Source organism: Hoplias malabaricus, chromosome 9 (genome assembly GCF_029633855.1).
Source record: "Hoplias malabaricus isolate fHopMal1 chromosome 9, fHopMal1.hap1, whole genome shotgun sequence".
Classification (NCBI taxonomy): domain Eukaryota; kingdom Metazoa; phylum Chordata; class Actinopteri; order Characiformes; family Erythrinidae; genus Hoplias; species Hoplias malabaricus.
The window spans coordinates 34606164-34633288 of NC_089808.1; the positions used below are offsets into that span (position 1 = coordinate 34606164).

The 27125-nt window shown below is 43.5% G+C and overlaps 2 protein-coding genes across 2 annotated transcripts; both read right to left on the bottom strand.

The window, feature by feature from the left end:
• Positions 1-57: 57 nt before the first annotated feature.
• Positions 58-7300, bottom strand: tyms (thymidylate synthetase). Its single transcript, XM_066681582.1, has 7 exons — positions 6676-7300; positions 5950-6023; positions 3243-3417; positions 2836-2937; positions 1578-1753; positions 835-906; positions 58-745 (listed from the first exon to the last, which is right to left on the bottom strand). Exons 1-7 carry the CDS (start codon positions 6896-6898, stop codon positions 608-610), a joined length of 960 nt encoding a protein of 319 aa, XP_066537679.1. The 5' UTR covers positions 6899-7300; the 3' UTR covers positions 58-607.
• A 1899-nt stretch (positions 7301-9199) lies between these two features.
• Positions 9200-25608, bottom strand: LOC136706754 (clusterin-like protein 1). The gene is made up of 11 exons (XM_066680371.1): positions 25541-25608; positions 23250-23417; positions 20134-20292; positions 19619-19767; positions 14895-15065; positions 14325-14811; positions 12921-13049; positions 11282-11493; positions 10788-10981; positions 9515-9548; positions 9200-9347 (listed from the first exon to the last, which is right to left on the bottom strand). Exons 2-11 carry the CDS (start codon positions 23395-23397, stop codon positions 9339-9341), a joined length of 1692 nt encoding a protein of 563 aa, XP_066536468.1. The 5' UTR covers positions 23398-23417; positions 25541-25608; the 3' UTR covers positions 9200-9338.
• Positions 25609-27125: the final 1517 nt, after the last annotated feature.

Genomic DNA, 27125 nt, shown 5'->3' on the forward strand with positions numbered 1-27125 from the left:
TAAATGTACTCTTCTAAAGAGTTCAGAATGAAAAATCTTTATTCAATTTTAGTAATAATAATAATACTTAACAGTTAACAATAAAAAGTTCCATAAAATAAATACTTACTTGTTTAATCCCAGTGAAATATTCAGGTAAACGACAACACAGCCCAACTGTTAAATATTAGTTTGTGAAACTTGGGTAAAATTTCAAGGATACAGATCTAGTTTTCAGAGGAAAAAATGTAATACGAAAAAGTGATACTTTATTAATAAAAGAAAAACTTATGGAGGATAAAGTGCTATGATGCCCAGTAAAAGTCACAGTATTTTATAAATGAAAGGCAGCACCTTATTTTAAAAATAAAAGATGATTAATGAAATGATGAAATGAATACGTTTTATGCAGGTTTCACAAAAAGAATCTACTTTAATTATAATACTGTGAATTTTACTGGAAATAATGGCACAGTTTTCATAACACCATGGCGATATTGAACCATTCCCATTATTCTCAAAATCTACTATTTGTGTGTGTCCCCAAACTGCCGTTCTTATTAAATATATTTCATCAAACCTAGGGGAAAAAGAGTCTCCATCTCTAAGCCTTCAGTGTTTGTGGTGTTTAAACAGCCATTTGCATCTTGATAGTGGGATAGGGGTCATAGTCACAGATCTCAAAGTCCTCTGCCGTGAAATCATCGATTCGTTCCACAGAGCGACGGATCTTCAGTTTAGGGAAAGGGCGAGGCTCTCTCTGCAGCTACAGGGACAACAGGGAAATGTGAATATGAACAAAACCAACACAGATGGGTACACAAATTCACACAGAATGCAGATATACACACATACCTGCACTTTCAGAGGCTCAATGTGATTGAGATAGATGTGGGCATCACCAAGAGTGTGCACAAAATCACCAGGCTGCATGGGGGGGTGGGGGGAGAAGAAATAAAATGAAATTTAAAACAAATACTACACCTACATAAATAAACACAGCAAAGACCCCATAATAATGCCATCCATCCATTATCTGTAAGCGCTTATCCAATTTAGGGTCGCGGGGGGTCCAGAGCCTACCTGAAATCATCAGGCGCAAGGCGGGAATACACCCTGGAGGGGACGCCAGTCCTTCACAGGGCAACACAGACACACACACACATTCACTCACACCTACGGACACTTTTGAGTCGCCAATCCACCTGCAACGTGTGTTTTTGGACTGTGGGAGGAAACCCACGCAGACACGGGGAGAACACACCAACTCCTCTCAGAGTCACCCGGAGCGGGAATCGAACCCACAACCTCCAGGCCCCTGGAGCTGTGTGACTGCCCATAATAATACCATATATTTTTACTCTTTTACATGTTGATGTTGTACTGTTGTGAGTGAAGATTCATTTAGAACTGTAACAGTAACAACGTCGCTGTAAGAAACTTGTAAGAGTCTCTGCTAAAATGAGCTAGAAATTTAGTGATTATTCCAATGTATAAACAGTGATTGCAGCAAAAAGTGATTAACTATCAATGAACCAGAAAACATCTGGCGATTTGGTGTAGATCTGTACTGGAACGGAGCTTATGTTGGTCTTTACCTTGAGCCCTGTGATGTGGGCAATCATATAGGTGAGCAGGGCGTAGCTGGCGATATTGAAGGGCACACCCAGGCCGATATCTCCAGAGCGCTGATACAACTGACACGACAACTCACCATCAGACACATAGAACTGGCAGAGGGCATGGCAGGGTGGGAGCGCCATCAGAGGCAAATCTGAAAGAAGAAGAAGAAGAAGAAGAAGAAGGGAGCGGGCAACAGAGAAAGAAAAGAGGGAAAAAAAGCATACCATTAAATTTATTTTGATTTTTTAAATGTAGACCAAGTTGATATCAGACTATGTGCGTTTTTTTTTCAGAGTCTTGGGTCTCATTAGTACAGTGGAAACGCTACTAACGAACGCCTATACTAACGAACTTTCCAAGATACGAACCAGGCATTTGAATATTTTTTGCCTCCACCAACGAACCACGACTCTAGAAACGAACCCAAGCCTCCACCGAGCCGGCGGCTGGAAATGGCCACTGACCCCAATAGGCGAGTCTCCCAGCGCCCAGACTTGAGTGAGCTTTTAAGATTAGCACATTGTAGCTTTAGCAATTTAGCATTAGTGTAAATAGCAGACATCGAAATTCGTGCTAAGTTAAACCGTATCTACGCTTTGTCTCCCCACATTCACCGCCTACTCTCCGTTATTCCACCCACCCCCCACCATACAGCCAGTGCCTGTGTTACTCCTCCAGCCAGTCGTCACGTCTTCAAGGTAGCGTTGTGTAACCACTTAAAACTTTATTATTTCTTTTTTATTAATGTTTCCACTGTATTCCTTTTTTTTTTTAGTAACGCTACATGTGTTTTTTTTACTAATTTGAGAGTGTTGTAAACATATATCAGTGCAAAAAGGGTGACTTTCGGGATGGGGGCTGGAACGCATTAATTGCTTTTCCATTATTTTAAATGGGGAAAATTGACTCGAGAAACAAACTTTTCCTCTTACGAACCGGGTCACGGAACGGATCAAGTTCGTAGGTTGAGGTTTCACTGTATTTCCAAGCATTGTGTTATTGAAGTTTATTTATTTATTTAGCTGTTTAATATCTTTTTAAATAGAAACTCACATTCTATAATGATACTGTGTAATATTTGTAAAATATGGCACTACTGTTTGTCTAGTAGATTTGCATTAAACCTAAAACAAATATAATACATTGTACATTTCAATTACACTACTACTACTGATACTTTACACACACTTAGTGAAAGACTCTGTTGTTGTGGTACAATGTTTTCTCCAGTACCTTTAGGATTCCAAGCACACATAATGATCCTCCTGTCCTCCGGGTTATTTTTGATGGTGTCAATGACTTTCTGCAGCTGGTCAACACCTTGCCCGGAGTAATCTATTCACAAGAAGCATGTGTTAGTTTTCATGGCTTACTTAACATTTCAATATATTGACTTCTGTAATAACTTCTTAGATCTTAGCAAAGATGTCGTAACTGTTGGCAACTGCAGTGTGATCTTTATGAAAGTTGTCAAGCCCTGATTTAGCTGCAGTTTTGTTCTTTGTAGCAACAGTTATCATTAAAAACACATTAGTGTCTGTAATTTAGTTTGGAGCTCATTCACTCGTCAGAGTTTAAGTTTACAGTCCAATAATATTTTTATATAAAAAGCATCATCATGATATGTAAACAAGACATACCCGTGTGCATGTCTTTGTACTCGGCGCCAAAGTGTCTCCATTGAAAACCATACACAGGGCCTAGATCTCCCTCCTCACGCTCAGTAAATCCACTCTTATCCAGAAAATCCCGAGAGCCGTTTGCATCCCAGATCTTCACTCCCTTCTCTGAAAGCTCCTTGGCATTTGTGGATCCCTAAAAAACAAACAAATAACCAACATTATACAGTTTTCCTCTTTTCCTGCTCTTTTGAACACAAAGTTCAATCACTCATTGTGCTAAAACTGCCTGGCCACGTGTAAAACATTATCAAGTCACAGGAGAAATGTTATGGCTCAAGGTTTTGAGACTTAACCATAAAATGAGTCTGGTCGGTTTGTCTTAGGGTTGCAACTAATGATTATTTTGATAATCGATTAATCTGTCGATTCTTTTTTCGATTAATTGATTATTAATTGGATAAAAAGGAAGACAAGCCAAATTTGGTTTCCTGTCTGTTACTCGCATATTCAGGACACCATCAGTGAGAACAGCTGCTTGCTGCGGTGTGCAGATCTTCTTCAAAACATAGTCAGCAATGCTGGGCTGTTTCTATCTGAGATGAGAGAGAAAGTGTAGATATGAACATACACCTTTTTTAAGTTAATAACTACTGATCTAAAATGCAGGCAAATTGAAATTACATGAATGGATATTGGGTGATGCTGCCATGTGCTGAGAATAAAAGGGAATTTCATCTAACACATATGATCAGATGGTGTTAAGATATTTAAGATTTTAGAGAACTAATGTTGTAATTGTATAAGGAACACACACCCTACCATTATTAAAAATTAATGTTTACATGAAGAATTAACCCAACCGTTACATTAAATTTTATTTTTGTCAATATTTAACAGTGTATGTAATGTAATATACACTTATAATGTAATACACACTTGGCTGTGATACTCAAACACTAACACTCAATGCCAGTCAGAAAAGACCTTGAAAAAGGCTTTAAATATAATATTTAAAAAAAAGTTTGGATTGATTTTTTAAACTCTGAATGTAACTGCCGCCATATTTAAGGTGGAACGGAAAACTCACTAAATACAAGAGTGATATAAATTACTAAAAATGAGACATCTTGTTTAACTACTCTAGCAGGCTCTAGTGACATTGAGTGAGAGAAAAACTTGTCGCTAACGTTAGCTCGACTAAAACTACGGCCTGTTTCGGAACTGCTGGTCGAGCTGATACATTTAAGGTGGAAGAGAAAACTCGGGGGGAAGCTAAGGCTTGTTCGCTAAACGCGAGTGTAATATCAATGTACTAAGAAAAACAAATGTTGTTTAACTACTCTCTGAGTGAGAGAAAAGGTAGAATTAACTTACTATACTTTATCTCTTTCACGCATAGCTCCAACAGGCTTCATTTTCAGATGCTCATGCAGTGATGTTGTGCTGCTGTGCCATGCGAGATCAGCTGTGCACATTTTGCGCCTAACGCTGTTCCTTGAAAGCGTTAATGTAAAGTGTTCCCATACTTTTGATGACTTGGGTCATACATTTTTCTCTCTGATTGTGCTAACATTATCCTCTGCTGTGACCGCCTCCGCCATTTTTCAAACCCTTCTTCCAGAGTTCGTCACGTGTAGCAACTGTACCTATGTGTATAATAACTTATTCGATTATTAAATTAGTTGCAAACTATTTAACACTCGATTTAATCTATTAGTTGTTGCAGCCCTAGTTTATCTAGTTTTATATTAATTTTGTTGGTCCTCCATGAAAAAAAAAAAAACTATTATTGTGCCATGTTCCGTTTTATCAAAGAAGCCATCAATGTGATGAACCAGAGTTTAATTTCTGTGGACTGAGTTACAGACGAGCGGCACGGTGGCGCAGCAGGTGGGTTCGATTCCCGCTCCGGGTGACTGTCTGTGAGGAGTGTGGTGTGTTCTCCCTGTGTCTGCGTGGGTTTCCTCTGGGTGACTGTCTGTGAGGAGTGTGGTGTGTTCTCCCTGTGTCTGCGTGGGTTTCCTCCGGGTGACTGTCTGTGAGGAGTGTGGTGTGTTCTCCCTGTGTCTGCGTGGGTTTCCTCCGGGTGCTCCGGTTTCCTCCCACAGTCCAAAAACACATGTTGGTAGGCGACTCCAAAGTGTCCGTAGGTGTGAGTGCGTGAGTGAATGTGTGTGTCGCCTGTGAAGGAATGGCGCCCCCTCCAGGGTGTATTCCTGCCTTGTGCCCAATGATTCCAGGTAGGCTCTGGACCCACCGCGACCCTGAATTGGATAAGGGTTACAGATAATGAATGAATGAGTTACAGACTGGAACAGGTTGAACACAGAATACCAAAAGGCTGAATGTGTGTGTAGGAGTTTTCAGTTGGTATTAGATTATTTGTTTAAACACATATTACACATTAATTTTATTTACCATTTTCCCCTCAGGTAGATTATATTTAAAGTTGGCAAAAATAAAAAAGAGCAGAAATGCATTTTTACAGTCAAAATATGTCATAGGTTTATAGAATTTTTTTTATATTTTATATTCCATATTTAAAGAATATGCCAACTGTGTACTCACTTTTTTATTGTGTATTTACATTTCGCAGAACTCCATAGAAGATGTTAACAGTTAACAAGTGAAGTAGGCGTAAATATGCGCCTAAATAAGCGGAAAAAATAAAATTGTCATGTTTAATCTGTGGAAATATTGATTAAAATTTGTAATATTAACTTACCTTTATGAACCACAGCAGCTCCTCCAGAATCCCCTTCCAGAAAACCCTCTTGGTGGTGAGCAAAGGGAACTGGTCTGAGAGGAGGAGTTAAAGAAAAAGGGGGAAGTGTTAACCTCTCACACGCTATTGGCGGGATTTCAATGTCTGCGTCTCAAACAGCTCCATCCTCCCTACAGAGTGCATTACATGGGTCATACAGCTAGGGCTTTTACACCCAAATACCGCAGTAAATCTTAGTTTGGGAATCAAATAGCAGTCGTCTTACCATGGACAATAATGTATTAGAAGACGTTATTTTATAACCTACAGTGTCCGGGGGGGATTTTTGACCCCTAAGATAGACGTTGACTTTCAACAGTTACAAGATTGGGGTGAATTCACATTAATTCAAGCTGGACAACTTCAACATAACGATAGACTGCTGGAGTCAAATGTAACGAGCTTATAATGGTATCTGTGAGCTAACTTCATGTTTACTCCAGCAGGTAACCTGATATGATATGGGCTAATGTTCCCTACTCCCTACTAAGTGCACTACTGTAGGGTCTTCGTCACATGAAACGGCACCAAACGTTTGACACAGATGTACACAAAACGGCTATATACGCTAAATCTAGTGCAGGGTTTGACTGCAGAAGCTCGTTTACTAAGTAGTGCACTAATATGACGTATGAAAAATATTAAGGTTGCTGCAAAACCTGCCAAAATAATTACGTAAACACCCACCCCTCAGACTGTATCTCGCCTGTAGCCCGAACACAGAAAGGACTCCTGTTCCTGTTCGGTCGCCCTTTCTCGCCCCGTTTTGTAGGACATACTGGATTTGGTTTAGATATCCCCGCTCGTCGCAGAACATAGAGAAAGCAGCTGTTGTTTTCTCCTCTTTCACAGCAGCAGACTCCTGCCTGTGGTCTGGTTCAGAAGAGTGGATCTCGGAAGTGGCTGGCATTATGGCAGTAACAGTTTTAACTGTAAAATGTGTTGTCGGATATCTCGGTGCTGCCGTCTGACTGGCTGAATGTCTCTGCTCCTTTGTCCTGCATGAATTTTGGCGGTAATTCCGTCGTCACTGAAAACACCCAATAACGGACGTACAAACGAACTCATATTCTTACACCACACTGGCCCCATCACATTTCTTTCTCTGTGCGCTAGGGTCCTCATGGAAGTGCACACTTTGCAACGTCGTTGAAAGCTGAACAACTGTGGCATGAGTTTTAAAGGCCCCTGAAATATGAAAATCAAAATGGGGCACCCGTACCCCTTAAACCACAGCCTCTGTGTTAAACTGTAAACACCCTTAAGTCGAACCCAACCTACAACACTCTCCTAAAGCCTTGTCCTAATGTTTGCTCTAAGTAGGGTGACCAAGTGGGTGGAGGACGACTACTGACGTGCAGACTGACCAATTAAATGTTTACAGAGAAGGTTATCGACCAATAACGGTAGCGCTACAGTCAGACCGTCCAATCAGAAGATTTTAGGCTACTTCACCACGCCCCCTTCTCACTCAAGCGAACCAATCGGAGTAGGGGAGGGCGGGACTAGTTTGTGAACGAAGCGCTTCTCGAAGTTCTATGTAAGCTCTAGAAAAACAAAATCCCGGACGTTTGTGAAATTACGCCCGGACATTTTGTCTAATAAAAGAGGACATGTCCGGGTAAAAGAGGACGTCTGGTCACAATAGCACTAAGGTCTTCTTAGAAATGCACAAATCTGAGACTTTATTTAAGAGTGAACAACAGGGGAAATGTTCGAGAAATTTAGAAACCTGAAAACAGTTGTTGGACACAATTCACACATCCTTACACTTAGTTAAAGGTGCAATATTTGATTTTATTTCATTTTGTAATTAGTACAAATTAATTGTAATTATATGAAGAACATGAATTTTTATAAACAGCCATTTTGATATTTTAAAAGCGGCATCAGCACACGTGCACTCAGTGTCTGAAAATAGCTGTTAGAATAATCACACTCTGGGATTGAATGCTTGGGTTTGTGATTGTGGTTCACTTGTTTGGCCAATGGAGGGCGCCTTTTGCACTGGTTCAACCTTTGAGTGCTAGATGAACTATAGTGACACAGACAAAGACACTGGTGAAATGACCTAGGGTAACTTTAACATTATAAAGGTAAGATATACAGAGCATTTCCCCGTTAACAGTAATGTCACAAACATTTATACTCGAACTTAAAGAAAGGGACCAACAGATTTCAATGACAGAGTTGAGTTGAGTTTTCTCCATTTTCTAAGTTTCTATGTTTTTATGAGAAATTTCACAGGATTACAATGGACTGAGGGAAGCTCTCTTTACCAAAGTCTGACAGGACATAAGTGTTCATGGTGTCAATTGCTTGAAACAACCGAGAAATACTCAGGCCGCTAAAAGAAAAACGGGCCTTGCTCTTAGGGATAATAAACGAGAAATGATAAGAGTGTAGATTTGCGCACCTAAACATGAGCTTCCTTAGCAGGGCTACTCACAGGTACCCCTCTATAAGCACTTAATACACACATTCATAAGCTCTTGCAAGTGTGCAAACTTTGGACATTTAGAGGTGGTTCCCCAGGCAGTGATTAAGCCTAGTCCTAGTCCCTGTCTGGGAAACCACCCCTTAATGTATGTATATTAAACTAACCCTTTGGCTGCATACCATGCGTCATTTTTGTTGAACATGCTCTTATATTGCCCTGAGCCAGCTAATGAAGTCTCAATCATCAGCTGTTCAACGAACCACCACTAGGGGGAGATAATTACTGTAAACTTTCTATAATCTGGCACTGTGTTTTAAAGGAACACTAGGTAAGATTGTTTTTGTCTCCCCCTACGGTTGCAGTGTGTAATTCACTTTTACAGCACTGTCCTGAAATCAACGGGGGTGGGGCGTTATCCTCCTTTAAAAGTAACATATTGCAGCTTCTGCTGTGCTGAGGCCAGAGTAGCCATGACAGACCCTCTGTCTGTTCTCCCTATTAGAGGTCTGTGAAACATCACATTGATTTTGAGGCTGTAATTCTAAGGTTAAAATACTACCTAGTGTTGCTTTAATACACACACATGAGGTTCAAAGACAATCAGATTGGTCTTTTACGTTTATTGAAATAGTACACAAACAAACAATACATAAATAAAAGGTGACAAGCCCTGAGCATTAGGATAGTTAAGGTCCTTGCAGGTATTTTTGTGCGCTAAAATAAAGAGGTCACGTAATGAACAAGCCAGTCTAGTTTGACTCGTCTTAACAGTGTTTTCTGTCAGTACAGTAACTGCATGTTTGTATCTGACTGATTTCTGACTACAGCTTTGGTACTGTCCTGTGGATCAAGGTCATCAAAACTGAAGTACCCTCTGGCCACATCAGAACGTCTTATCTTTACTTCTATGTCAATCATCCTGCAAACATGTAAAAAAATAGCACAAGAAAATAGGTCTTTTTACAGTAATGATAACAAAATCAAGCACAGATTAAAATGCCATTTATTCTTTAAACTACTTTAAAGGGCCAATGTTTCAAGTTGTAAACAAATGTTAATAAATGACCTCAATAATATGCAACATACCTGTGGAGTAGCGTGGGTAAGACCACCATGACACCTGCAAAAATAAAGTGCCATTCTCATTAATTTCAGGAACCTGCTACGTTTTAATATGTGTTATAAAATGTGTAATATTATGGACATTTTATGTTATTTATATTCTTTTTGGAGTTCATTAAAGTGTTAATGCACTCAGAAAAGATTTTTTGGAGCTCCTGCCAAGCCGCAAACTGTGAAATACAGTGGAACCTCAACCTACGAACTTGATCCGTTCCGTGACCCGGTTCGTAAGTGGAAAAGTTCGTTTCTCAAGTCAATTTTCCCTATTTAAAATAATGGAGAAGCAATTAATGCGTTCCAGCCCCCGCCCCGAAAGTCACCCTTTCTGCACTGATATATGTTTACAACACTCTCAAATTAGTAAAAAAAATACATGTAGCGTTACTAAAAATAAAACAGAAATACAGTGGTAACAGTAATAAAAAAGAAATAATAAAGTTTTAAGTGGTTACAGATCGCTACCTTGGAGACGTGACGACTGGCTGGAGGAGTAACACAGGCACTGGCTGTATGACGGGGGGGTGGGGTGGGGGGAATAACGGAGAGTAGGCGGTGAATGTGGGGAGACGAAGCGTAGATACGGCTTAACTTAGCACGAACTTCCATGTCTGCTATTTACACTAATGCTAAATTGCTAAAGCTACAATTTGCTAATCTTAAAAGCTCACTCAAGTCTGGGCGCTGGGAGACTCGCCTATTGGGGCTCGGTGGAGGCTTGGGTTCGTTTCTAGAGTTATGGTTCGTTGGTGGAGGCAAAAAATATTCAAATGCCCGGTTCATATCTTGGAAAGTTCGTTAGTATAGGCGTTCGTTAGTAGAGGTTCCACTGTACAACAACCAAGTCAGATTTTGTGTTCTGCCGAACATGGGATATATTGATGTGAAAAAAACAAGAACTGAGAAGAAAGAGGAAAAAAAAGTAAACAGGGCTCTTTAGACAGGGAAGAACTCTGCTGTGATTTTTGATCCTTGTGGTATTTTGAACAAATCTTGTCACAGACATTTCATTAAGACCCTTCTAAAAATGGGGAAAGATTTGTGTACTTTAAGCTTAAATATGGACCTGTACTTCTATAGCTAATGTTAATACATGGTGTATTAGATACATAGTGTATTTATCACTTTTAAAACTATTGTTTTGAAAATGGTTATGGTTTCAAGGTCAAATCAGGCCAATGTCCTGTGAATGCTTACAACACACACACACAGAGAGAGAGAGAGAGAGAGAGAGACTTACGTGTGAAGTGTGTTGGCCAGAGTGTTTTGGTATGTGACCAGGGCCTCCTTAGCAATGTACTGAATAAAAGCTGGTTCAGAAATCTCCAGATCAGCAGGAACAGAAATAGAAAGGGCTGGACTGTCCAGAACTGTCACCTCTACAACTGTGTCTGTCCTGGCGCCTCCAACAAGATCTAAGTTCCCTGGGACAAGCTGAGATCAATTAAACAAATATATCATTCCCAGAGTATTAGCATCATCTTAAAGAATCTCCATTATCAGAATATTCTCAGTACCATACGCTATTTGAAGTAGTGTGTTTAATTTCCTTCAGTTGTGTACTGCACTGTTATAAATACTAAACACTGTGTTTCCATGGCATGGGCACATTATTTAAAGTATCATTGATGCTATGAAAGGTATGTAAATACATTTTGAATCAGAATATTGTAAGTATTCTGCCTGCTAGTCTTTTTAGCATTTACTTTTTCATTAACATCAAAGTGAACATACCTGGACCAGGCTGAACACATGTGGTGGAGCGCTGCCGTTGCTGATGTGAGTGACCCAGCCATGTTGCCGTGTCATATTCTCAGCCCAGTGGAGTGTGTGTTCTGTGTGTGTTCTGAGCACCTGCAGCACCTCCTCATATTGACCCCGAGAGACGTTCAAGAGAAGAGAGATTTCACTCAGCTCAGAGTAATGCTCAGGTACTTCAGGACATTCTAAAATAATCACAAACACACACACACACTGTTATATAAAAATAAAGCCAATGCCTTATGAAAATGTGAGTGAAGCAAACCCTGAATTAAAATCTAAAGTGAAAAAAGTAAATAAATAAAAAAACACACTTTTACAAAAGCATCCTTAAAAGAATGTATTTCATTAGACTGTACACTTAGAGGGCGGCACGGTGGAGCAGCAGGTAGTGTCGCAGTCACACAGCGCCAGGGGCCTGGAGGTTGTGGGTTCAATTCCCGCTCCGGGTGACTGTCTGTGAGGAGTTGGTGTGTTCTCCCTGTGTCTGTGTGGGTTTCCTCCGGGTGACTGTCTGTGAGGAGTGTGGTGTGTTCTCTCTGTGTCTGCGTGGGTTTCCTCTGGGTGACTGTCTGTGAGGAGTGTGGTGTGTTCTCCCTGTGTCTGCGTGGGTTTCCTCTGGGTGACTGTCTGTGAGAAGTTTGGTGTGTTCTCCCTGTGTCTGTGTGGGTTTCCTCCGGGTGACTCTCTGTGAGAAGTTTGGTGTGTTCTCCCTGTGTCTGCGTGGCGCTCCGGTTTCCTCCCACGGTCCAAAAACACACGTTGGTAGGTGGATTGGCGACTCAAAAGTGTCTGTAGGTGTGTGTGTGTGTGTGTGTGTGTGTTGCCCTGTGAAGGACTGGCACCCCCTCCAGGGTGTGTTCCTGCCTTGCGCCCAATGATTCCAGGTAGGCTCTGGACCCACCGTGACCCTGAACTGGATAAGGGTTACAGATAATGAATGAATGAATGTACACTTAGATAAACTAATTCCGACACACAGGTAACTACTGGCGCGGCACGGTGGCGCAGCAGGTAGTGTCGCAGTCACACAGCTCCAGGGGCCTGGAGGTTGTGGGTTCGATTCCCGCTCCGGGTGACTGTCTGTGAGGAGTTGGTGTGTTCTCCCCGTGTCCGCGTGGGTTTCCTCCGGGTGCTCCGGTTTCCTCCCACAGTCCAAAAACACACGTTGGTAGGTGGATTGGCGACTCGAAAGTGTCCGTCCGTGTGTGTGAGTGAATGTGTGTGTGTCTGTGTTGCCCTGTGAAGGACTGGCGCCCCCTCCAGGGTGTATTCCCGCCTTGCGCCCAATGATTCCAGGTAGGCTCTGGACCCCCCGCGACCCTAAATTGGATAAGCGGTTACAGATAATGGATGGATGGATGGAGGTAACTACTGTGTTTATCTGAAACAGATTCATGTGAAGTGAAAATACGCATTCTTTCAGATTCTTCATGAAAATACAGAAATGTGTGCTCTCATGGCAAAGTCCAGTCCAGCCTGTGCCCAGTGTAAAATACAAAAGCCTGGGTCTGTGGTGGTGTGTTTGTGGGGGGGGGGTGTTTGTTCCTATAAAGAAGCTGTAAAGGAACTCAGCATATGAAACATTTTCATACGGCATGTTTGATTGTACCTGTGAGCAGAGCTTGGTGGCAATTGTCACACTCCCTTAGTGGCTGTCTGCACTCGGCCACTCGACTGCGCAGACGTCTGCACAGCGCACCACCTGGAGGCGACATCCATCCAGGCAACCAACCTGATGTTGAAAATTAAATATCAAAATCCTAAAGAAGTAATCAATTCATTTTATCCAATGATTCCTCTTGACATTATAAACATCCATTAGACTGACACCTAGTGACCTGGATGCACCAGAGATTTAGTATTAACGGTATTTTAAACATAGCCACCCCATGTGGGGAACCCACTCACAACATTGAGGATAAACTGGATCATTCAGCAGATCATGAGCTGCACATTATGGACATAATACACTCTTTGACAAAAGCATAATAAAAATGTTCTGCCTCAGGCAGGTATGTTAATGATTACAGGTGTGGTCTGATTAGACACTGGGCCATGACACAGGTGCGTGTAAAGGTGCTTTCCCCGCTGCCCTATGAAAAGGTCATGAGATGCTACTTTTGGGTAATGTACTTCTTGGTGAAAGATCGTTGACAGTTAGACGCCTCAACCACACACTCAGGCTTTATAAAGGAATGCAGGACAGTCATTTCAACGATCTGCTCACCATCTAGGCCGTTCTGACCAAGCTGTTAGGATTTGGGAGCTGTGATGTCGTGAATGAGAAACATGGACTGCTACGGACTGGCACTGTATTGTCTTTAGTGACAAATCCAGGTTCTATCTGGGATTCGATGATGGTCATGTTCAAGTATGCAGGCCTTGTGGTGAATGCTTCAGTCCTGCCCCCACTGCTGGTGTAATTATCTGAGGGGCCATCACATACGACAGGCAGTCACCACTAGTAGTGATACTAGGGACTCTACCAGCTCAGTGATTACTACTTTGGCTTGTCCAGTCGCCACATTTAATGCCAATAAAACATTTAAGGGACCAGTTGGGTCAGCAACTTTGGCAACCTACGACTATCCAGGATCTACAGTCCCAGCTGTGGGTAAATGTGCTGTGGGATGCCATACGGAAACTGTATGCATCCATGCCTAAGCGTATCTCTTCTTCTAGAAGCAGCCCAACTGGGTACAAAAGTCTCCCAGCCATTGTACAGTTTTGCCCTATTCACTTCCACATATTGTCATCATACTTTCACTTATATAGTGTTGATTTCCCAGACGTGGATTAAGACTATTCCTGGAATGTATGCTCCTTCCAGTAGATGTTAAACATTCTGTGTAGTCCAGGACTAGGGTTAATCACCACCTGGAAAACCACCCCAAGTTTAATTCGATTATCATATATAATAATCACTGTCATAAATGTTTTTTGCCACTTTTTTGGTGGTAAAATTTACACAGTAAAACAATTCATTGTAAAGCATTACAGCCAAGTGACCAACCTCTCCGAGAGTCTCCCTCTCCTTCGGTTCCTTCAAACACTTGTGTAAGACTGGACCTGACCTCGTGCAGGACGCTGCGGCCCATTTCCATGAATGAGTCGAAGGCTCCACTCAGATGAAAGCCACCAGTCTTAAGATTCTCGCTGGGTAAAGACTCAGGCTGGACGTCTTCAGTGAAGGTGGAAAGGAAGGCCGACCCAAGCTCAAGTCGCATTTCGGAGACTAAAGCGGAGCAACTTGAGTACAGAGAGGATACCTTTGCCTTTATACGACTGAAGGTGTTCTTGACCCAGACCAGGTCTTTGTCGATGCCTGCTGGTGTGGAGGCCTCCAGGAGCTGTTCCTTGTTTTGATTTTCAGGAGTATGCTGATCCACTGGCGTTTGAGTCTGGTTTTGTGTGTCGAGCCGATTGTCCGGACTCTGGCTGAAGATTTGATCTTGGCCTTCGTCAAGTTTTGAAGCCATTCTGCGGACAAACTCTTCGACCTACGTGAGCAGAAAGGAAAAAGAGACAATCACACAAGATGCCAACAAGTAATATCCAAAAGACAGATGTGCAGAACACACACCTGGAGAGAGAAGGAGGAGGAGCTGCGACGGCAGGTGGAAGTGTAGAAGGATCCACATCTGGCTTGTAAACACCGTCGACATTTCTCCCACACTGGCCTCAGCCTGTCCTGACACTGCTGCTCTGCATTCTGCAGCTCCTGATTGGCCTCCTGAGCTAGCTGCTCTGCCCCCTTGAGAGACGGTAAAGTGTGTTGAGTAACAGTACATAGCTTTTCCAGGAATGTAGAAAAAACCTTGGATGGAGAGGTGTCCACAAACTTTTGTGTGTCTGTCTGCTGAGGTGATCAGCCTAGGTCTAGGTTTTAAGAAATAAGAAAGATTCTTGTGTAGGGTGTGTTCAGTACTGCTTTGATGAATGTACTTTGTCTACAACACTCTCTGTGGTTCATGCTAACAACAAAATGGAGCCTTGATAAAAATCCTGGGTCTTTGTTTATATATTGCTTTGAATGCAGCTCAACCGTGTTTTTTTAGGGTCAAAATGGTTAGTTTTTATTGATACAGTACAGTAACTGTGGAGGCTTTTGTAACTGCATTAGTACTGCCTCCAACTCTTTTGAGTGTATATGTACTGGGTATTAGGACTTCATTCATTCATTATCTGTAATCGCTTATCCAGTTCAAGGTCGTGGTGGGTCCAGAGCCTACCTGGAATCATTGGGCGCAAGGCGGGAACACTCCCTGGAGGGGGCGCCAGTCCTATACAGGGCAGCACACACATTCACTCACACACTCACACCTACGGACACTTTTCAGTTGTCAACCCACCTACAAACGTGTGTTTTTGGACTGTGGGAGGAAATCGGAGCACCCGGAGGAAACCCACGCAGACACAGGAAGAACACACCACACTCCTCACAGACAGTCACCCGGAGGAAACCCACGCAGACACGGGGAGAACACACCACACTCCTCACAGACAGTCACCTGGAGCGGGAATCGAACCCACAACCTCCACAAGTCACAATCTTTTAATTGTAATTCAGAATTTAATTGTTCTGATCTTTTGCCATTGTATGGTAACTGTTACATAGCATCAACGATGATAGTCATTTTATTCAACAAACAATAATCTAACAAGTAGTTTTTCAAATGGTATTTGGAGACGTTTGTATACGTCACTGCAAATGCACTGGTTTGTTCTGTTCTTGGGGATAATGCTGTAAATGTGAGCTATAGTTTTGTCACGCCTTCGTCCTGTCATGTCTGTTGTCCCCGGCCATGTGCTTTTAGCACATGGCTATGTTTTGTTTATGTCCTTGTCTCCGCCTCCTCGTCCATGTCATCTGTTAACCAGTCCTCCTCGTTATCTGTCACAGGTGCGTCTCGTCAGTGTCTTGTATTTAAGTCCCCTTCCTGCACTTCCTGTTTGTTGGTCATTGTTCCTGTACTATGTCAAGTCTGTCGTGTTCTCTTGTTCTTTCTCATGTCAGTCGTGTTATCAAGTCTGTCTCTGTAAGTTTTCTCGTTATCGTTTCATTTCCGGTCGTCTCGTTCTTTAGTCTGTCTGTCCCGTTTGCCCTGATTTGCTCCTCGTGTCCCGTTTAGCCTGTTTGGCTCCCCGTTTCTTGTCTTTGGTTAATGTCTCTTTGTTTGGTTAGTATTTGTAAATTAAAGGTTATCTGTGTTTTAGCGAATGCGTCCGCTCCGTCAGTCCGCCCCGCGTTCCTGACAGAATGACCAACCCCTACATGGACGCAGCTAGCACAAACTATTACCTTAAGGGGTGTGCCGTTCGCCGGACTCCATTCCGCACAGGCCCCAAAGATCCTGTGGGGGAGGCTTTGAAAGCGGCCTCGGAATGGAGTCGCCGGCTCCAACTCCTGCCTGGCGCTGTTCCGATTCATATACCGGAGGAGTCGACTCGTGAATCGAGTAGTTGCGCCAGCGGGAGTCAAAAGAGTCGGCGGAAGAAGCGTGCTGGAGTCCCCCCCTCGCTGGAGGGTTACCCCCTCAGGTCCGGGGAAATTTTTGGGGGGGCGTTAAGGGTAGGGGCTGTTAGCCTCACCTCCGTAGCTCTGAGGTCTGAGGCTAACAGGGGTGCACCTCGAGGGGATCTAATGGGTGCGCCTGTGAAACACCCTAAACCCTTTACAGCTCCAGCGCGAGCCCGGCGAGCAGCACGAACTCCTGTCCTTGTAAACGCGGCGCCTCCAGCCGCGCCTGTCCTCGAGAGCGCGGTGCGCGCCTCTTCTGTCTTCGTGGACGACGTCGCAGATTCATCTGCCTCCGTGGACGTCGTCGCATGTTCTCCAGTCTTCGTGGACGACGTCACAGATTCATCTGCCTCCGTGGACGTCGTCGCACGTTCTCCTGTCTTCATGGACGACGTCGCAGATTCATCTGCCTCCGTGGACGTCGTCGCACGTTCTCCAGTCTCCGTGGACGACGTCGCAGATTCATCTGCCTCCGTGGACGTCGTCGCACGTTCTCCAGTCTACGTGGACGATGTCGCAGATTCATCTGCCTCCGTGGACGTCGTCGCACGTTCTCCAGTCTCCGTGGACGACGTCGCAGATTCATCTGCCTCCGTGGACGTCGTCGCACGTTCTTCAGCCTCCGTGGACGACGTCGCAGGTTCCCCTGCCTCCGTGGACGACGTCGCAGGTTCCCCTGCCTCCGTGGACGACGTCGCAGGTTCCCCTGCCTCCGTGGACGACGTCGCAGGTTCCCCTGCCTCCGTGGACGACGTCGCAGGTTCCCCTGCCTCCGTGGACGACGTCGCAGGTTCCCCTGCCTCCGTGGACGTCGCTGCAGGGCCTCCTGTCTCCATGATGGCGGCACCCGCCGCTCCAGTCTCCGTGATGGCGGCACCCGCCGCTCCTGTCCCCGTGACTGTGGCTACGGCCGCTCCTGTCCCCGTGACTGTGGCTACGGCCGCTCCTGTCCATGTCCGTAGGTCGGCCCGAAGGACTTCAGGGCCGATCCCCAGAACTGTGCCCAGGCTGGTTCCTCAGACTGCCCCACAGACATTAGCCAGTCCTGGGCACACCCCTGTTATTTTGGTTCCCTTGTCTGTCCCTGTCCTGGTTCCCGTCTCTGTCCTTGTCCCTGTACCCGTGTCTGCCTTTGTGTCTGTCCCGGTCCCGGTCACTGTGTTTGTGTCAGTCCCTGTAAATGTTCTTGTACCTGTTCCCCTGCCAAGTCCAGTCCAGTCCCCTGTCAGCCCTGTCCAGTCTACGTTTCAACCCTCTGTCCTGCCTCATGTCCAGTCCCCTGTCAGCCCTGTTCAGTCTCTGTTTCAAACCCCTGTCTTGTCTCATGTTCAGTCCCCTGTTAGTCATGTCCAGTCTCCGTATCTGTCCAATGTCCTGTCACCCGTCTTGTCTCCAGTCCAGTCTCTGTCTCAAACCCCTGTCCAGTCTCAAGTCTCGTCTCCTGTCCAGTCCCCGTTTCAACCCTCTGTCTCGTCACCAGTCTCTGCTCCCGTCCATTCCCAGCACCCAGTCCTGTCATCAGTCCCGTCTCCATTCCAGTCCCCTGTTCTGTCACCTGTCCATGTCCAGTCTTCTGTCCCCAAACGTGTCCAGTCTCCGTATCCGTCCCACGTTCAGTCCCCTGTCTTGTCTCCAGTCCAGTCTCCCGTCAATTCCCATGTGTCCACTCCTGTCCTGTCCAGTCCGTTCTCGTCTCTTGTTGCCCCCCTTTGTCAGTCTCCTGTCATGTCCCATGTCCCGTCTCATATATTCGGTCCTGTCGTGTCCCCAGCTCCTGTGTCTGTTCCCGTATTGTCCTGAGTCCTGTCACCCGTTGGTTTGTTGTCCTGTCTTGTTTTCCGTGCCCTCTCCTGTGCCAGCTCCTGGGGGGTTTAGGAGTACGCGCCCGGGAGTTGCGCGTTCTTGGGGGGGGCATCTGTCACGCCTTCGTCCTGTCATGTCTGTTGTCCCCGGCCATGTGCTTTTAGCACATGGCTATGTTTTGTTTATGTCCTTGTCTCCGCCTCCTCGTCCATGTCATCTGTTAACCAGTCCTCCTCGTTATCTGTCACAGGTGCGTCTCGTCAGTGTCTTGTATTTAAGTCCCCTTCCTGCACTTCCTGTTTGTTGGTCATTGTTCCTGTACTATGTCAAGTCTGTCGTGTTCTCTTGTTCTTTCTCATGTCAGTCGTGTTATCAAGTCTGTCTCTGTAAGTTTTCTCGTTATCGTTTCATTTCCGGTCGTCTCGTTCTTTAGTCTGTCTGTCCCGTTTGCCCTGATTTGCTCCTCGTGTCCCGTTTAGCCTGTTTGGCTCCCCGTTTCTTGTCTTTTGTTAATGTCTCTTTGTTTGGTTAGTATTTGTAAATTAAAGGTTATCTGTGTTTTAGCGAATGCGTCCGCTCCGTCAGTCCGCCCCGCGTTCCTGACAAGTTTAGATGATTTACAGACGGTGATTTTTTAAATAGGGACAATGAACATAGCATATTAACATTTTATTTTTAGATTTGGTTTTAAATAAAATTAGTAACAAAACCCGGCTTGTGCCCAGTGATTCCGGGTGGGCTCCAGACTCTGAATTGGATACGCAGTTAGAGACAATGGATGAATGAATGAATGAATGAGTAACAACATCAGTAAAACCAGTTCATATAAAATGACAAAAGAGTAGGAGAATTTTATTATTTTGAATTGCAATTATATGTTACACAAAAAATGTTAAAATATATATTTCAGCATTTAAGTGTGTGTGTGTGTGTGTGTGTGTGTGTGTGTGTGTGTGTGTGTGTGTGTGTGTGTGTGTGTGTACCCTCTTCTTGTCATGACTTTGTTTGAGGGTCTTAATGAGTTGTTGGTGTTTTTCCTCGGTTTTGTCCATTGTTTCTTTCATCTGTTTAACTCCAAGCAGGGCTCGCTTCAACTCCTCATCCACATACTGCTCTCCTTCTGCAGATAACACTGTAATTCACACAGAGAGAGAGAGAGAGATTGGTTTGGTTTTCATGCCCTAAACATGTCTTCCATAGGCAAGCCAGGTCCCTACAGCATGAGTGTGTAAACAAAATATGGTCTCAGTAACATGACATATCTGAATCACACAAACAAATACACATTCACGTATACACTGTTGCCTTCTCTGTCAAAGGGTTTTGATGCCCCGCTTGGGTAAGCACAACACACTGCATCAAATAGAGTCCTTGGGCAAGACTCCGAACACATGATTAAACCTTTCCATTTATTTAAATGTTCTTGTGTTAAAGACACGAAAAGAGATTCACCTGTTTCAGGCTGAAATATGAATTCTATAATTTAATCATGTCTTACTCTTCAGCTGGCTCTCGTCCAGACGTCTTTGTGGCTGTGGGGCACCCTGAGTCACAGTAAGACAGGAGAGAAGGAGAGAGAGACACAGCTGCATCGTCATCACCACCATCATTGTGATCATCCTTTCTTCTAATGAATGCTGGGGTGGATGAAAAAAGGCTAAGAGGAAACAAAGACTGAAATGAGAGACAAGACATTTACTTAAGCCCTTAGTGTGTATCAGATAAAACTGAATTTTACACGTGTATATAATGCCATGGGGCGGCACGGTGGAGCAGCAGGTAGTGTCACAGTCACACAGCTCCAGGGACCTGGAGGATGTGGGTTCGATTCCCGCTCCGGGTGACTGTGTTCTCCCTATGTCCACGTGGGTTTCCTCCGGGTGACTGTCTGTGAGGAGTGTGGTGTGTTCTCCCTGTGTCCGCGTGGGTTTCCTCCGGGTGACTGTCTGTGAGGAGTGTGGTGTGTTCTCCCTGTGTCCGCGTGGGTTTCCTCCGGGTGACTGTCTGTGAGGAGTGTGGTGTGTTCTCCCTGTGTCCGCGTGGGTTTCCTCCGGGTGACTGTCTGTGAGGAGTGTGGTGTGTTCTCCCTGTGTCCGCGTGGGTTTCCTCCGGGTGACTGTCTGTGAGGAGTGTGGTGTGTTCTCCCTGTGTCCGCGTGGGTTTCCTCCGGGTGACTGTCTGTGAGGAGTGTGGTGTGTTCTCCCTGTGTCTGTGTGGGTTTCCTCCGGGTGACTGTCTGTGAGGAGTGTGGTGTGTTCTCCCAGTGTCTGCGTGGGTTTCCTCCAGGTGACTGTCTGTGAGGAGTGTGGTGTGTTCTCCCGGTGTCTGTGTGGGTTTCCTCCAGGTGACTGTCTGTGAGGAGTGTGGTGTGTTCTCCCTGTGTCCACGTGGGTTTCCTCCGGGTTCTCCGGTTTCTTCCCACAGTCCAAAAACACACGTCAGGGTGTATTCGCGCCTTGCGCCCAATGATTCCAGGTAGGCTCTGGACCCACCGCGACCCTGAACTGGATAAGGGTTACAGATAATGAATGAATGAATTAATTAATATAATGCCATGAAAAGAAACAGCTGTCACTAACGTTGAGTCAAATGCAAAGGTTTGGAACGAGCCCTCGAGAAATGACACCACTCCAACCCATCACAACGTTATTAGACAGAGCCAGTCAGACCAGAGAACACAGCTCCTAAACTACAGGAGGTCTTTATAACCCTCAAAGCCCTGGAGCATCTTGTTTTATTCCGTCTATTCCGTCTTGTCTATGTAAATTACAAGCTAAGGGTGCACAACTGAACTCACTAATTAGAGGTTATAAATTAGGAGTTGTCCACAAACGTTTTACATATAATGTGTTAAGGCCAAGACCCACTCATAACCATAGAATCTTTTTGTATAAAAGGCCAGTGTTTATTTAGCACACGCAAAACAAACAATATAACAATATAAAAAAACTATAACAAATAAATTCCTATTAAAAGTCTGTTGTCGTCGTCTTCAGTCTAAATTAGATATAAACTAACAGCAGTAATGTAATGTTTGTATGTTTTAAGTGAATGAGTGAGCGATAGCGAGACTGGAAAGAGAGATTGCATCTCCTTACCTTTATCCCTGCTATTAATACAGCAGAGTAGAGCAGATCCTCTTAGACTTTCACACTTATTTCACCCATAAATCCATGCATGCGTTTCCAAGTGTCTATTTAGCAGAATGTACTACATTAATGAGCTGTCTTGTGGCAGGGCAGAACCTCACACATATTTTGTGTCTGAGAAGTACACACGCAGCTTGGAGCATAATGCTTGGATGCACAAAGCCATCCCTCTAATCTCATTACGCTAACTAATGCATGACATGGTTAGATTTTATTCTTCTACTCTTCTGTACACTGACTATTTATAGATGAGAGGTAATTTGCACACACACACACACACACACACACACACACAGACAGAGAGAGAGAGAGAGAGTTTGTGACGATCTTGTTGGATACATTAGGTAACAGACTCTTTAACGTTTTAATTGAAATACAGAACTGTTGCCAGTAATTGATACTGTTTATCTAATAATGCCAGCTGCACCCCAGTTCTCTCACTCAGGTCAGTGTCTTGGTCCATGTCCATAACGTCTGGATCCACTCCCAAACAAAAAACACTAGGAAAGCTTTCAATAAAAGCCTTGTGTTATTTATTAGTCAGGGCCACATGAAATGTTGCATCTAACACAATAGGTGTCTTATTTTATGTATTTTTAAAAACAAGAATATGCACGTTCTGAAATATCGAAGATGCTTGTGTGACCAATGCTTGGAAGATGATGGCAGTCTAGAAAATCTAGTTTTCACACTATCTTCAGGACTAAAAAGACACTTTGAACTCAGTGCACTCAATGCTTGGAATAATACATTATTCACAATTCCTAAAGTAATCCCTGGTTTGCTTTCGCGCACATTCCCATGAGACAGCCACTGTCCGATCCAAAGAAAATGATCATATGCCACAGTGAGTGAGCACTAACACACAGTGGAGTTGTGTGTGTGTGTGTGTGTGTGTGTGTGTGTGTGTGTGCGTATACAGAGCTGTACTATTACTGGCTGACTTTGTAAATGGAGAACTGCCCATGTGATGTATTTTATGCAGCAAATGAGACTAAAGCCCTTTTATATCAGGACTAGGAGGGATCTGATCCAACACCCATCTGGATGTTATCAAGACAATCGTCCACCACCACATGGCATTCAACACATGGCCTGATTCCAATTACCTTCAACAATAAAACACAAAGGTAGACCACAGAGCCCACAGAGAACATACACAAACACACACACACAGAATGAGAGAGAGTAAGAGAGAGAGAGTGTTTGTTTTTAAGTGTGAGTGTTCATGGGGGGTGTAAAATGATCTGTTTAAATAGTTTTGTACACACACACACACACACACACACACACAGAGACTCACACAGATATACAAAAAAGAATGTTATCGGTATAAGAGAAAACTATATGGTATTTTACGTAATTCCTCTTTGTGTAAAAATCTGATATACTACACTGATTTTACACACCCTCACACACACACACACATTCATTCTGCCATCTTCTGTAATCACTTCATCCTCACCAGGGTTGTTGCGGGTCCAGAGCCCAAACTGGCGCAAGGCAGGGACACACCATGGAGAGTTCAGCACACCAACACCCAGAACACAGCCTGTGCTGGTTTTGATGACGGTTGAATCATCTTTGTTTGTTGTTGACCAGGGAAACAGCATCCAAACACTCTACATAGATTCTGTTGTAAAAAAGAAGAAGAAAAAAAAACATGTACATTTAGTTTTGTGTGTGTGTGTGTGTTTCTCTTTCTTGTGCTGATTTATTTTGGCTTTTTGTGCATGCATATGCCCTTACAGGCCACCATACTTTTCTGTTCATCTGTGTGTTATGCAGTTTGTCACAAGGTAAATGGAAGCTGTTGTTTTCAAACTGTGTAAAACTTATGATAAATTAAGCGTCAGATATAGAAATGTAATGTTTTATTGTTATTTATATATATTTATTTATTTAAACCGGACAGTGGTTGTAGCATTTGTTGCAGTAGAGACATAGGCCAGAATTCCTGTTTAACTGTTTAGCAGCCTTCAAACAAAAATAGCCCTGAAACTGCAGGGGTATTTAGGTGGGGGTTTAAACAAATAAACAGAGATAGATAGAAATGCTCTTGTTTTCTCCTAAGCGTCTGGGCTTAGACCTGTTTTAACTTTAGCAATTTAAAGCTGTTCAATCGACTTCTGTTCTGATCTTCATTCATAAATATCCATTTCCTATCATTTGGCCCTTTGGTCTGTGTCTGACTGAACTGTGTTAAGCTCTACCAGTCACCAAGCTCTGAAACTCCCTCAAAGCCCTGAACGCTTCCCTGATGTTTTCCAGATGTTCCACCCGAGGTCGTCCACAGGCCGGTAATGTAATCAGGAACCCTGCAGGAGAAATCAGAAATCTCCACCGCTCTTCAGCTGGCTGAGAGTTTGACAGTCGGAGAAATCCCATCGCCTGCTTTACCACTTCCTCCAGGTTTTGAAATATTTGTGGTATTGTGGAGTTGTTGTTCCCCCCCTCGCTCAATTTAACACAAGCCACACCCCTTTCATATTATTGGCCAGTGCTTGAGAGGGACAAATACACTCACTAGAGTTCCAAACATTAATAGATACCCGTAGAACGATCAAAGTGTCACACAGAGGTGTAAAAGGGCCACCAGACACTGGAACAGTCGACGACGTGCTCCAGAGTGATGGAGACCCATCCAGTACCTTGGGAGACACTGGAACAGCTTTTGAGATCCATAACTCATCACTCTACATCAGTAGCTGACCTCGCTAATATTCTCAAGGCTGAATGAGGTCAACCTACTGACAAATATGTTCCAACATCAAGAATAAAATGTTTCCAGGAGAGCAGAGGTTGTTACTACAGCAAACAAATGGCCTCTTAACACATTTCATTTTAGAAGAAGGTTGGATGAATTGGACGAATGTATCTAAATACAGCTCAGATTCTTTCTCATGAACAAAAACACAGAGGAATTTAGACCTGGCTTTTATCTGAAGTAGGCTCTGTAAGGAAGCCAGAGGTTTTTGTGGCTACAGGTCCGATAACATGGTCTTACAATAAGAAAAATGAAAGAAAAAAAAAAAGACTGAACTGTTATCTCAAGGATGTTGGTGCAGACGTGTGTGTGTGTGTGTGTGTGTTTTCATGTTTTCATGCTTATGTGTCTTTTGCTAAAGCACATCTGCTACGTCCCATTATTACAGCTAGCTGAAAGCTGGAAGATCACTCAGAATTTCTGAGTGTGTAAGCGTTTGGGCTTCCTGAATGTATTGGACTGGGCTTTGATGGTTTTACTGTCTCTTGAGAGGCCAATATCAACAGGCTACAAATCAGCGTGTTCTAGAAAGTCTGGAGTAATTCAGACACAGCATAGTTGGGTTCACAGCTCTTTGTTTGTAATGTGCCTCAACGTTTTCATCACTAGGGAAAAGAGTATCAGAGGGCAGATAATAACTTTTAATTTAAATTTAAAAACACACAGTGGGGTCTATGAGGCCTTAAGGGGGTCAGTATCTCAGATTTACTTACATTTAAATAGCGACATATTAACAGTTGATATTAGACTTGGTTTACTACTTCATCCTTTCTTTGGTTTAATAATTTGAATATCACAGGATTTTGTATCAAATTTCCATTCTGTTATTTCCAGAAATGTATGTCATGCTATCCCTTAGCATCTTTTAGCATGCTATCGCTTAGCATCTATAATTATGTAATCCTGTTCTTTCTCATTGACCTGGTATGAGAGATATTACTGAGTCACTAATATAATCGTAACAATGAGACGTTGAGTCATTCATTCACCTTCTGTAACAGCTTTATCCTCATCTATATGAAATGAGTTGACAGAAGGCAGGAACACACCCACTAACATTGCGGCAGTCCATTACAAATCACTTTAAAGGCTTAGCACCTGCTCTATGAAAGTGTCAAACAAATAAATACAGTGGAATTTGAGTTCCTAACTTGTGTTTATTGATAGTCAGAAAACATGTTATTTCTTACTGATTCAAGGAATAAGGTTTAAAAGACCGTTGCCCCCCCCCCCCCAACGGTGTTCGGAAACTCTAATAGGCGTCTTGCCTGTGACGTAGATGGTGGACAACAACTCTAGAAGTCGCACTTAATTTAATGCAAAATGCACACGAAAAGGTGTGTTGTTTTTGGCTGCAATCATTCAATGTACAGTGGGACATCTGTGCACAAATGGCCCAAAGATCCCAAAATATCCAGAAAATGGACTAAAATTGTCAACTTTAAACGGGCACTTTGGAAAGGACCATCCGCTCACTCCGTTATCTGTAGCTCATTTCACTGGCGCTTTTCCAACAATATGGGCATGTAAGGACACCAACGAAAGGTGTTGAAGAGCCTCTGTAACATGGAGGTGAACAGGGCAAGGACACTCACTTCGCCTGTTTTAGTTGGTGTTAGTTAACGTTAGCTTGACTCGCTAAACTCGGTGTCTCAGATTATACTCGGCTACGTAGCTGCATTACGGAGGTTTATAGTGTCGGATGAATTCGAGTTCGACTTCGATCACATTTACAAGAATAACGGTACCTCTACATTTGAGTTTAGCTTATTGCTGGGCTATTGTCATGAATAATGTTGGTTATTTAGCTAGATACTGTCATAACAGTCAGTCATAACGGTGTTTTACCGCGGCGTTGTTCAGTTGTTGTTCACCAGTGACGTCACGGCGCGTTCAAGAATTTCCGTAGCAAGCTCGGGTTTTTCCGTCAATTTAATAAAATTGTTAGTTTTAAAGCAAATTAAGCAGCTATTTTCATTTTAATTCATACCTATATCTGTCAGTAACTAAAATAATGTGAAATATTCATGGAGGTCCATTAAGTGATGCTTAGCCTTTAAGTTCACATAATGTGGAATTATTACAAATGATATGCATTATGTACAGCCTTCGAATAGTGCTACCTTGTGGAAATGTGCTGCTATAGTGTACTTTTATACGTGCAGATTCTTAATTAAAACTGTAGGTGGGATACTTTGTTAAACTGAGTTGAGTTTCTTACATTTAACTCGCCGTGTAGTTTTGAAATTCTCAAGTAAATAATAACAGTAAACTAAGATTGTTTAATGCACCGGAGAAAAACAGAATTATTACGTACAACACGTGGAGAATTAAACATTTTGAGTCTGAGCATGCGCAAAGCTGCAAAGTAGGAAATTCGATAGGCAGCACAACTTGACAGAACACCGTGGAACCGCTGCAAAATCACCATAGATCACACCTGTGGGGGTCCTGACCACTAAAGAACATGTCGCACAGCAACAGATGGACTACGGTCTCTAATTGGTGCTCTAAAACGTGCTCCAGTGACGTCAGTGGAGCTGAAATAACGGACAGTGAACTTTAGAAGCTAGG

Excerpts from the sequence above, each read along its gene's own strand:
- tyms (XM_066681582.1), bottom strand. The coding sequence starts at position 6,898 with ATGCCAGCCACTTCCGAGATCCACTCTTCTGAACCAGACCACAGGCAG. Across the intron at positions 6,024-6,675 it reads GGCGAGATACAGTCTGAGGG|ACCAGTTCCCTTTGCTCACC; the intron begins GTGGGTGTTTAC and ends TCCTCCTCTCAG. Across the intron at positions 1,754-2,835 it reads GTGTGCTTGGAATCCTAAAG|ATTTGCCTCTGATGGCGCTC; the intron begins GTACTGGAGAAA and ends TTCTTCTTTCAG.
- LOC136706754 (XM_066680371.1), bottom strand. The coding sequence starts at position 23,397 with ATGCTGTTTCCCTGGTCAACAACAAACAAAGATGATTCAACCGTCATC. Across the intron at positions 14,812-14,894 it reads CCTCCTCCTTCTCTCTCCAG|GTCGAAGAGTTTGTCCGCAG; the intron begins GTGTGTGTTCTG and ends CTGCTCACGTAG. Across the intron at positions 9,549-10,787 it reads CTGGCCAACACACTTCACAC|GTGTCATGGTGGTCTTACCC; the intron begins GTAAGTCTCTCT and ends TTATTTTTGCAG.